This window comes from Eschrichtius robustus, chromosome X (assembly GCF_028021215.1).
Source record: "Eschrichtius robustus isolate mEscRob2 chromosome X, mEscRob2.pri, whole genome shotgun sequence".
In the NCBI taxonomy this organism is placed as follows: Eukaryota; Metazoa; Chordata; class Mammalia; order Artiodactyla; family Eschrichtiidae; genus Eschrichtius; species Eschrichtius robustus.
Window position 1 is genome coordinate 35,956,951 of NC_090845.1, and position 12,391 is coordinate 35,969,341.

General features: G+C 40.0%; 1 protein-coding gene across 1 annotated transcript; it reads right to left on the minus strand.

Moving 5' to 3' along the window:
* Window positions 1-1,170: 1,170 nt before the first annotated feature.
* DYNLT3 (dynein light chain Tctex-type 3) lies at window positions 1,171-11,911 on the minus strand. Its single transcript, XM_068534040.1, has 5 exons — window positions 11,814-11,911; window positions 9,327-9,368; window positions 4,082-4,205; window positions 3,347-3,424; window positions 1,171-3,036 (listed from the first exon to the last, which is right to left on the minus strand). Exons 1-5 carry the CDS (start codon window positions 11,841-11,843, stop codon window positions 2,960-2,962), a joined length of 351 nt encoding a protein of 116 aa, XP_068390141.1. The 5' UTR covers window positions 11,844-11,911; the 3' UTR covers window positions 1,171-2,959.
* Window positions 11,912-12,391: the final 480 nt, after the last annotated feature.

The following is a 12,391-nucleotide window of genomic DNA, read 5'->3' on the forward strand; positions in this document are numbered from 1 at the left end:
TCCCGCTTCATCTCTGAGATCCTTAGAAACCGTTTTGGGAAGAGATACTCTTTATGAAGCAGTTAGGGGCCATTTCTAATTAGGCCTGGATTGTCAATATATCCTACACATCCAAGGATGACATGGGGTGACACTGAGTGGGACCACAGTGAGAAATACGGGATTTGCAGTTAGACAAGGTGGGCTAGAATCTCCTGGACCACTGAGGTTAATGTACATTGATGGTGGCTATCTAAATCTTGTAAGGGCTGAATGCTTAAGATCCTTTTATAGGGAATTTAGTAAATATGCAAAGGTCAATTTTACTGAATTATTAGACATTGAAACTATAAGCCTCTTTAGCCACAAGTATAGCTCCACCTTCTAGATTATAAAACAAGTTCCCCTTGGGTAGATTGTAGCACATGGAGTGAAATTTTCAATTCATCTCTCAACCTTTGCTTTGGTGTCCGCTATAAAAAAGACCTAGTTCCTTTGCTACAAAAAAAATCACAGATTTTTCTCCCACTTTTAAAAAACTGTTATCAAGGATAGACAAGGTTTTTCACTCAAGCTTTAAAAATATAATCCACAGCACCGTAAGATTACCTTAAAAATGTGGTGATGACTGTAGGTGGTGAAAATGCTTTCAGTGACTCATAATTAGGTAACACCTAACGTGGAAAGAAGAGCAAAAAAGTACTTTTTACCACAGAAAATGTAATGAGATGTTGCCATCATTTAGGGCTGTATACTGGTACTTTACAAACATAAAATTATAGCTTTACAAAAATCCGAGTTAGTACTTACATCTGAATACGCTAATTTTACATACTTAAAGTCCTTAATGAAAAACAAACAAACAGCAACAACTCGATTGCAGGTTGACAAATAGGACAAAATTCCTTGCCAAAAAATAGTTATTAAAAGCTAATAAATAGTTACAGAATATATTTTATACTACTTTTTAAAATAACTTTTTGTTAAAAATAATAAAAGGCATAAAATAGGAGCTGTTATTTATGTTGTAATGGTGAACACTGGGTTCGGGTTGCTATTTTAATGGCATTTATTCTGTACAATGTATCTGTGTGGTCTGACATTCATTTCTCTTCCTCATTCCTGTTATTTAGAATTTCTTAAAGACAATGCCATTTCTTTAACTATTCAGTGAACATCCAGAAGCAAACGTACAGCGCAGGAAGATAATCTTTATTACATTTTAACTAGAAACAGAGCAGATAGCAAGTTCACGAGGTATTTTTGATTATTATTCTTTTAAAATCAGGCTTCAATAACAGTAATCAAAAGCGAGCCTTAACTGCACAGATGTATTTTGGTCACTATTATAATCTTCAAGGCACAAAAGCCAGCAGCGTAAACTAACATAAAGGTAATGACTGATAAATTTTGACGTGCCCAAAATGTAGATCACTGCATTAAACTCTATCCTTGTATTTCCTTCATCTTCTTCTTACACACTGAACAATTATTGTTACTCAGCAAAAATATCAAACATGCACATAGTATTCCTAGAAGAATACTATCTTAATATTGTCAACACTAAGCTTTTCTTTCCCCCCAGAATTCAACAAACCATGGTTCCACTCCCTATATGTACTAGTGTTAGTGGTAATATGCAAAATTGATTTTGTTTTCAAGGTTAAATAGCAAATTGACTTCGCATTTGGTGGCCAGCTGTGTACCCTAATTTTTCATCTTTTATTTTCTTAATAAATTTAACTATATTTCATAAGCCCTGAGATATTCAATAACCTGCTAATGATTGTATACATTTAATTTACACTTTACTCCACTCAATTTGAACCTCACATAATAAGTATTTAAAATTATTTACAGATGGTTGTAACTAAAGCAATGACAAAATTTACTACTTGTATATTATACTGCTAATAAGGCCTTTAACTAAGAGTTGCATATTTTATGCATTTTTTGCTTGTTAGGAGCAATTCTTAAAATTACATCTATAATTCTGTCAGCAATAAGTGCTTTTCTTTTGCTTACTTCCACCTGGATAACCAGATTCACTTTTTTCCTCTCTTGTAAAACAACTCTTTTTTTTTTTTCCTTCCCAAACATAAATGTTAGTCGTCCAACTGAATAGGTACCAAAAGAAACTTAGAATTTGAACAGCATATTGATAACTATAATTAGCAGAGAAATAGCTCATAACATTCAGTAAATGTTTGTTCCAAATGGAAGGAAGGAAGTGTAAGGCAGCCGTTAGAGTCATATACTTTTCATCATACACTGTAACTAATCTTGTTTACCTAGGGAATTCAGGTTACCTGATTTAATTCGCCCTCAAATGTAAATAAGAATTTGAAATTTAAAATACTGATTTAAGGGAATTCCCTGGCTGTCCAGTGGTTAGGACTCTTGTGCTTTCACTGCCGAGGGCCCGGGTTCGACCCCTGGTTGGGGAACTAAGAACCCACAAGCTGCGTGGCACGGCCAAAAAAAAAAAAAGAATGGAATTACTTTCCACTAAATCATATGTACAGCTAAGAAGGAGAAGTAAAAAACTAAGAAGTGTTAACTAATTATTATCATTTTCTCCACATTTATCCTTGCAGTATTTTTGTTCATATATTTATCCCTGTTAACTTTTCTAGCTGGAAGAGAATTTAATTATCTGAATGGATTTCCCCATCTCCTTAGGTACATACTATTAGTGAAAAGCCGGTGTAAATATAAGACTGTATTTTCATGTCATGCCATATTTCTGTGTTTTTTGCTAATGTTGTGGTTTTCCTATTTAAATGATGCTGTACGGAATATGAGATAATCTGCCAACTTCCTATGAGATTGCTTGCTTGCACTATTCAGTTTTTCTTGATAGTTTTGAAGCATATTGCACACTTGTCATCTAGCACACGAATAAGTAACTGTTACTCTTTTTAGAAAGGATACAGTGACAAATTCTTGTTAATGGTTTCGGCCGAACATTTTTAGCCTGTTACAGGACAATAGCAATGGCAAAGACATTGACAATACAGTTCATGGTTCGGTTTTCCCATCTTACAGTACAGGTTCCTGAAAACACACAACAAAAGGACTTTGAAATACCAGCAAAACATCAGAATTACCAGGAAATATCTATCTATCTATCTATCTATCTATCTATATACATTTTTCATAGGTTTTAATATCATATTTCCTGCAATCTGTTAAATCTTCACATTTCCTATTTGTCTGATGGCATACTTGTCACTAGGTACAAAGCAATTCTGTTGATAAAGTCTTGTGGGAATTTAATTAGAGATAAATAAGGATTCGATAACAAGTACACTATTTGCCTTTGCTAGAAGTTGGATTTTGTTTGAATCAGCTTAAAGTCTCTTACCATCAGATGTGGTGTCCCAAAAACATGAGCTGGCTGTGTGAAAGCCATATGCACTCCTCTGGACCACCGCACAGGTCACTACAAATAAAGTTGCACAGTGAGAACGCTTACAAACAAAGGAAAACATATCTAAGTGTTTGAGTTCGGAGCTCTAAAAGCTATAAAAATAACAGACAACAAAGCATTCAGCGAATGGATTGAAAAAAATAAGTCTCTCATCTTGATTATTTACCAGCACGATTCTGACCCCACTGGGTCCAGTCTGTTTGCTGCCCAGTGCCATAACCAATGGTGACTGTACTGCAGGAAAAATCTGGGCGAAATTATGTGCCTTGTCCCATGGGCATAATTCAGACACAGAAACAAAGAAAATGTTCCACTTTACAAGTATTGTGTGGCACTTCACAGTCCTACACGTAAGGAGGCATGGCACTAATGAAAGGAAGACAGTAGGGCTGAGGGAATTTCACTGAAGATAACCAATGCAAATGTAAAAGACGATGCTATCAAGACAAGTAGATGGTTGGCGGGAGCTCAAACTGCTTCTGAGTTGTGAAAGACCTCCATCTTTTAGGTATTATCACAGATTATTTTTGTGATGAATAAGTCAGAAGTCCTTCACCCCCTATTAGTATCCAACTTGAGTGTCTATCATTCATTTACATTCTGTAAATTCAGAGGAAAACCACAGGAACAAAGGGGAGTAAACTAGTGAGGAAGGACACCGATACTTACCAATATACTTATAAGCTTTTCCCAACTTAACCAGATGTGCTAAGGATTGCTCCACTATGCTTGCGGTCCATTGGTTGATGTTGTTATGATTATAATCTTCACCTCCCAAGACCCCATCTATACACTAAAAGGGCAGAGGACAATTAAACAAAGTATACACATATCGTAGCAAAAAATTTATTCAAAACATAAAATACACTTATAACCTAATAAAACATCTTACAAGATATGCACCTGTTAAATATTTATTACGCATCATCTCTAACTGTTGCAGAATTTTCAAAGCATTTCCGCATGCATTATCTCACTCTATGAGATATCACAGGCCATATAAAGATAAATGTGACATGGCCTCTACTGTAAAGAACTTAACAGTCTAGCAGAGACGCTAATAAAAGAACTCTATAATACAAGGAAGACTAATCAAGGGTGGTAAGTCATGTCATAAAAGGACTATGAGGGGGTGGAGATTTTAAAAGGGTGCTATCAACTGGTTAAAGAATGGCTTTGAAACAGCTGGGATTTGAACTAGGTTTCAGATGCTAGAAATAAAGGATGAGACCAATTTAAAAATCTATTTCTCATGTACAATAATTATATCCTATTTCATATTATGTAACTGCTTAGCTATCAAACAACAAGCACACCTGCCACTAAAAGTAAATCATCAACAAACGCTAGTTTTTAGGCACTCTAGAAAGAGAAAGTTAATTTTCCACAGTGTTTACTTGCATCCACTTCTGATACTTGATTAAGAGCACCAGTTTAGTATCACAGTCTTAGGTTTTAAGGTCACCTCAGCCACCCCCGTGTGACCTTTTGCAAGTGACTTACTCTCTTGAAACCCCTATTTTCCTAATCTTTAAAGCAGGGATAACAGCGTCACCTTATCAAGCTGCTGTGAGGATGGGGTGAGATAAGGAAAGCTGTGTGCTCAAACACAGTGACTGCCACAGAGCAAACACATAAGTAATGACATATTATTACATCATTATCATTATTGCTGCTGTTATTTTATTTTTTCCAGTTTTATTGAGATATAATTGACATACAACATTGTGTCAGTTTAAGGTGTACAATGTGATGATTTGACACATGCTATACTGTGAAATGATTGCCACAATAAGGTTTGTTAACACATTCACTTCCTCACATACTTACCTTTTGTTTGTGTGTGTGTGTGCGTGTGTGTGTGTGTATTGAGAACATTTAAGATCTACTTTCAGCAACCTTCAAGTATACAATACAGTACTGTTAACCATAATTACCATGGTGTATATTAGGTCCTCAGAACTTATTCATCTTACAACTAGAAGTTTGTACCCTTTGACCAACATTTTCCCCACCCCATGGCAACCACCGTTCTACTCTGTTTCTATGAGTTTGGAGTTTTTTAGATTCCACATAGTAGTGCGATCATACAGTATTTGTCTTTCTCTGACTTATTTTGCTGCTATTATTTTTTTATGCAAGTGATAGAGCCGGGAGAATAAAGCACTCATGCAATTCATTTATAGAATCCAGCTTAATAAGACAGACACACACACGCGTGCACACACACATGCACATGTGCAGCTTTCATTTACTACAACTGGACTATAGTAGAGGCACTAACTAATATGGAATCTTAAGCTGGATAGTATAAACTCTTCACTAATCGTAAAACGCAAAAAAGAGAAATTAAATTTAGAGGGGTTGAAGAAAATAACAATGTGGCTCAAATTATTCTCCTAGAATGTAACATGAAGAGTTAGGAGGGTCAGTGGCCCAAGGGTCACGGGGACAAAGATTTAATCCTGACTTTACCATTCCCAAGCTGACGGCCTTTGGGAAACCTCTTCCTCTCCCTAGACTGCTGTACCTTAATGGGAAACTACGAGCCCTTGTTTACTTTCAGGTTATCTAATAGGACCGCTTCAAGTTCTGCTCCAAACAACAGAAATATCAGGGGCCTGTGGATGCCACTGTAAATAGCCCTGCTAATTACTATTAATTAACATTTAGCCTTCTTCATTACCACTTAACCAGGAGGCCCACTAGATAATGAGGTCCTTAACCTGCTCTGTATTCCCAGGGCCAAACTCAGAACTCGGGCACATAGCAGGGACTCAGTGCACGTTTGTTGTTGAAGTAATACTGGCTTTGATATACTCTCTGGGCATCCTGAGTCAAATATACTTTAGATTAAGCTCCAAGTTAATTCCATTTGTAACTCACTTTTTATATGAAAATTCGTTCGTGGGCAAATTCTATTACTGACAATAAATAAAACATATGCATATCACCAATAAGTGAGTGGCTCTAAGACTTCAGCAGGAAAAATATATTAGCATAGGGGCTCAGAGGAAGGACTCTAAGAAAATAAGGAGATCAGCAAAAGATAAGAAGAACAGAAATGCCTGCTGAAACTGTATAATCATCTGGGAAGTGCTGACATGTTTTCAAATAGCTCTCGCTCTCTCTCTCCCTCTCCCTCTCACCTTTCGAATGCCTCAATGGCAAAGACAGTTGGCTCATGGGAAGAGAGGGGGAGGGAAGAGGATACACAGGTACCTGAAAGCCAGCTGTGGCAAACCTGAGATGTCTTTCGAGTCTCATATTTTATATGAAAATTTCAAATGAAGCTTGCTTTTGACTCCATAATGTATCAGTTTGTTTTCATTTGAAAATGGTGTTAAATTATTTATATTACTTAACTCCCTCTTGCAAGTAGGGAAGTAAAATTGATGCTCTAAAATGCACCCAGTGGGGACTTCCCTGGTGGTCCAGCGGTTGAGAATCCATCTTGCAATGCAGGGGACACCGGTTCGATCCCTGGTCGGGGAACTAAGATCCCACATGCCGCGGGGCAACTAAGCCCGCGCGCCGCAATGAAAGATCCTACGTGCCGCAACTAAGACCCGACGCAGCCTAAATAAATAAATAAATTTTTTTAAATAAAAAAAATGCACCCAGTGGCTTCTAGGACCTCCTAGCCACCCCTCAATATGTGTATCTCATTTTAAGAAGCATGGTTCTTTTAACTGAACAAACCATCAAAGTAACCCATGCACGTGGGTTTAAAAATCCAACAGAACAGAAGAGCTTACAATGAAAAATAAGAATCCCCTCCCCACCCTTTCCCATCCCCAGCCCCCTTCCACAGAAGAAACACTTTTAGGGTACAACTGTTTTTTTGTCTCTTAAGGGTCACTCACATATCTCTAAATAATGTTTATATTGCTATTTCTTGATTGATGAATTATAGACAACATCCCTAGAGCTCCTGCTATGACAGATGAAAATTTAGTTCCCTAGGACCACCTGCCACCTCCTGCCCCCCCTCCCCACGTCCCTCAATATAATGAATTTGCTATTTTTACTTCAATATATTTACACTATTAGGAGCATGTTTCTTTTCTACTCCGGATGTTTCCTTCCACGCAGAGGATTTTTTCCTTATCATCCCTGGCCTCTCGTCCCACCTGTTATTATTCCTCCCCATGGAGGTGGAGTGAGTTACTGGTTGGTACCCTTCTCATCTGGGAGAGCCAATCTCCCAAATGCCTTGGATTGGGTATTTAGTTTCTCCTTCCCTCTTCACCCAGACCAACGAAAGGCACCAGCCTGGTTAAGTGTTTCTCTCTACTGACTCTAACTTTCCCTTGGATGCCTCTTCCAAGGTCTGAACCGAACAGGTAGGGAGTTAGCAAAACAAGCGCCAATCTCCAACTCAGTTTTTATCAATAATAAAGGTGATATTTGGTTCCCTTTCTACTAACTCTTTGGTCTTTTCATATGGTTCATAATGTGGGTAAAGAAGAAGGTACTATTTAAAAGATTCCTCCAATACCCCAGCATCCTTTGCTTCATGTTCCATCCACCAAGGACAGTCTCTCTTGACTTTCCACTTTGAGGCTGTTATCACTCCTGCCCTCCCATGACCTCCATCCCTTCTTCCACCCCCCCATTGCCCTCATTTGTGCTTTTGCATTGTCAAGGTATTGAAAACATTTGCATTTTGTTTTGATAATGATATATTCCTGGCTACAAAGTTCTAATACATGATTTTGAACTATTAAAATATGGCGGGATTTTCAGGTGCCTCTCCAGCTCTCTCAGACCTCAGGTTGATCCTAGTTTTACGAGGCCAGCCCTGGGTGAGTTCCGGGTGAGCTCGTGCCCTAAGCATTCAGGCAGGTAAGGCATGGTCTCAGGACTGAGACGGTGCTCAGTGCCCAGAGGGCAAGCCAATCCAGCCAAGCCTAAAGGGAGTTGGGGCCTGCTGCTAGGACACAGGCTGCAACAGTCATGCCCGCAACACAAGCCTGCCTTCCGGGCCAGCTTATTTTTTTCTAGGATTTGGCACAGTTAAAAATGACTCAGGACTATTAAAAGTGTTCATAAATACCTTACCCACAGTTAGTCTGTATGTGATACCACTAGAAGAATTAAAGTTCCTCTGCCAACATCGAGTCCCAAAGAGAACTTCTTGTCTATTTGCCTAACACGAGGACCAGATATCATATTTCAAATATTTTTCTGAAGATCTTGATTTACCGTCATATCAGTGTCTAAAAGATATTAAAAAGTGATTACTTTTCCAATCTTTGTGTGTGTGTGCGCACGGCCGTGCCACGCGGCATGCAGGATCTTAGTTCCCCGATCAGGGATCGAACCTGTGCCCCCTGCATTGGGAGTGCAGAGTCTTAACCACTGGAAGTCCCTATTTTTCCAGTTATATTGGGCTAAAAAAAAGCATGCAATAACCAAAGCAGATATTTCTAGGGTCTTTTATTTACTTGATATATATATATATATATATATATATATATATATATATATATATATATATACACACACACACACACACATATATATATGTATGTATATACTATAATTATATGTTTATTACACTATACATATAATTTACCTATATACTTTTAGGGCATTAACATTTAAAATAATATTTGGCCCCACTGGAATAAAAGTTCTTTTATTCAAAAGACAGAGAATCAGTTTTAGAAAACAGCAAACCAGTTTTCTAGATCAATATTTAAACATCCCTTTCAGGGTGAGCCCCAAGATGCCTGACAGCATACAACACAACAAACATAGAAGCACCCCTATGAAGAATTAGTGAATAAATATGAAACATCTTGCTTTAATACTAAGGTTTCTAGCTTTGTGCTGAAAGTCAAAACACAGCTTTTTAAAATGTCAACCACTGTATCAATCTTCAAGATGAACAAGATATGTAACTCACCTCTTTAACGATATTGTGGGCTTCATCAGCACTGAAGCCGACCTAAAGATGGAAAACAAAAACTAAAGTTGTTTTCAACACAGACTTCCTTTTCCTGGTAGCTATGATGCTACACAGAATAACCTAGGCTGGCCTAGACAGGTTTTAGAGACAGGAGACCACAGTGAAAAGGGGCATTAAGCCTACTGAGGCTACTAATCCCACCTTGATCATCTTTAAAATCGCAAAATGCTTTCCCCACCTACCTCCATGGAGATTTTGATTGATTAGTTCTGAGGCAGGGCCTGGGCAACTATGTTTTTGTAAAAAGTGCTTTACTCATATAACACTACTATATATAAAACAGATAATCAACAAGGACCTACTGTATAGCACAGGGAATTCTACTCAATGCTCTGTAATATCCTATACGGGACAAGAATCTGAAAAAGAATAGATATGTGTATATGTATAACTGAATCACTCTGCTGTACACTTGAAACTGCCACAACACTGTAAATCAACTATACTCCAATATAAAATTAAAAAAATTTTAAATAGATATGGACAGCACAAGAAAAAAAAAGTGCTTTACTGGTGATTCTGATGAACACCAGAGATTGAGGATCATTGGATTGTAAAGCTCAGGAAATAGGAGGTGGGTATAAGGATGTGTTATCAGTACACAGGAAATAGTTGCAGCTAAGTGAGAATGAGGGGGAGTGAGAAAAGAATGCTGAATAGATAAGTTTCAGTTTTGTTTTTAACTTACGCTTGGCAAAAATGTGGCTTTCCTGAGTTAAAGGTTATGAAAATACTTGATCATTCCAAATTAATGTCACTTTATAACATATAAATAATATGTTAGACCTATAATCTATATAGACCTATAATATAACAGGTCTGGCAACTTAGTCTTTCCTGTGGAGTGGCCTGATACAATCTTGAGTTAAAAGCAACCAAATGTCCTAGAGTCAAGAACTCGGCTACGTGATAAGATTGCAGTCTAAACCAAAACACTTCAGGTAGTACGTGATTTGTTTCCATAGAGATGTTTTTAGGTGCTGTATGACATCAGCATGTTTGTAAATCCCACTATACAACAAAACAGTTCAAAAACCAAGTAAATTCTGAAAATAAGTATCACCTTGAGTACAGATTTAAAATATTTTCAACTCATTTAATTACACCAGATAATTCCCCAACAACAAAGGAATAAAAATACCCTAAATAATCAGAAATATCATGAAAACAGGTGTCACAATTGCCCCTATTAAAATGGTCATTTTACCTTCAAATAAGGTCCTTATCTATTTTCAAAAGTGGTCTACAAATTAAATGGGATGTCCATTCCACTTCAATTTGGAAGGTCACCCGATAATCAGGTTGTACTAGTTGGCCATGGTAACACGTGTAATTTTATTTCCTTTTAAATATAGGTATTTAGGGGGTACTGCAGTACGGAACCTCTTAGGAGTCAGCAGACTAGTGCTTCTTGAGGGTGAAATTGCTTGTGCTTCAATTTCTAAAATAAGAATACTTTACCACTAACCTTGAAATGTGTATGCCACCTGAAGCACAGAAGTAATGAACTTAAATGTGGTCTTAGCTTCTGCAGAAGCCCACATCCTGAAGATGAATGGTCCAGAAGCCCCTTTCAGGGGTCTAATGATACACCATTTTATGCTGCACCTCCACCACGTGCCTGCCTACTTTTATTTCACCGCACCATTCACCTGTGGCTACCGGTGGACAGAAGATGTCTTTGTTTATACTGCCCTGTCACAGGTTATCCTGGGGTCCAACAGGCCTCATCCTCATCGTGGTTAAAGTGAAGCCAGAGTTGTAGTTGTGTAGTCAGAGGTCTGGGTTCAAATGGAGCATCTGTCATTTCTGGCAGTTCTAACTTTGGGCAAGTCACTTAGCCGCCATGAAAGTCAGAGTCCCCCATCAGTAACAGGAAGATGACAGATGACATCACGGGGTTCTGGTGAGGTTTCGGGAAGCCTGAGTCAGTAAGCAAGGGCTCCTAATCCATAAGGCGCCTCCTTCCAAACCACCCAGACGAGAGTGCCCGGGAGCGGGAGCGGCTCTGCCACCAGAGCCTCGCTTGGCGGGGATGCGGCACCTGCTTTGGGGACACCAAGGGGCGGAGGAAGCAGCCGGGAAGACCGATTCCCGCGGCCCGCCCTGCAGACGGGCGGCTCCCTCCACCCCATCCCTACCCCACGCACCCCGAGTCAGGCCTTCCACCCCTCGGCCGCGACCCCACTGCCAGCCCCCTGTGCTCCCAGCAGCCCCTGCCACCCCGACTCTCAGCCCACCCTCAGGGCCTCGGGGTGGGGAGCCGAGGATGGGCGGGGCGGATCCCGGGCCCCGAGGAGAGGACCCGGGCTCGGAGGACGCCGCACCCCAACTCTCGGGGCCGCCGGGTGCCGGGAGACCACCCGGCCAAGACTAAGCGCCGAGGCGGACGGGGGTCGCTCGCGGGCGGTGGAGGGGCGGTACCTCGTCGCAGGGGCGATGGTACTCCTCCATGGTGGCGCCAGCTCTCCTCGGGGGTGAGGGATGGGCAAGTCTAGCTACGCGGCCGCGTACTGGCCCCGGGGAGGCCCCGCCCCCCGGTTATGGCCCGGGGCGTTCCCCACGCAGTCCCCGCCTTTGCGTCACAGCGTTACCACCTTCCTGCCTCCCCCCCCCACTCCCATCCCACCCTCCCCCAGGATTCCTGCGACTGGAAGTGTCTCTCTGTTACCTCCAACCTTTCTGGAAACCAGGGTTGCGTGTTAAAGAGCTGGGATTTGTGCCGGTGTGGGTCAGATGGGGTGACCTAGTGTCAGTCCGCCTAAACTCTGCAGTATTGATGAGTGCCCACTGCCATGGTTATTTGCACATATTCGTGCATCATCCAGCAAATAAGTGTAGTGAATGCAAGTGTAGTGAACAAGCTGCTTTGATTTGTCTTCTTACTAGCTATGTCACTTGGAAAAGTTAACCTCCCACAGCCTCAGTTTTCTCGTATGAAAACAAAATTACACCTATTTCATGGCTGGTTGTGAGGATCAAATGAGATGCTGTAAGCACTA

What these genes read in the sequence shown, in the direction of transcription:
- DYNLT3 (XM_068534040.1), bottom strand. Translation starts at nt 11,843, where the DNA reads ATGGAGGAGTACCATCGCCCCTGCGACGAG. An exon ending in AAAAGCTTATAAGTATATTG is followed by an intron (nt 3,425 to 4,081) that starts GTAAGTATCGGT and finishes CTTTATTTGTAG; the next exon opens with TGACCTGTGCGGTGGTCCAG. An exon ending in TTGGGACACCACATCTGATG is followed by an intron (nt 3,037 to 3,346) that starts GTAAGAGACTTT and finishes GTGTGTTTTCAG; the next exon opens with GAACCTGTACTGTAAGATGG.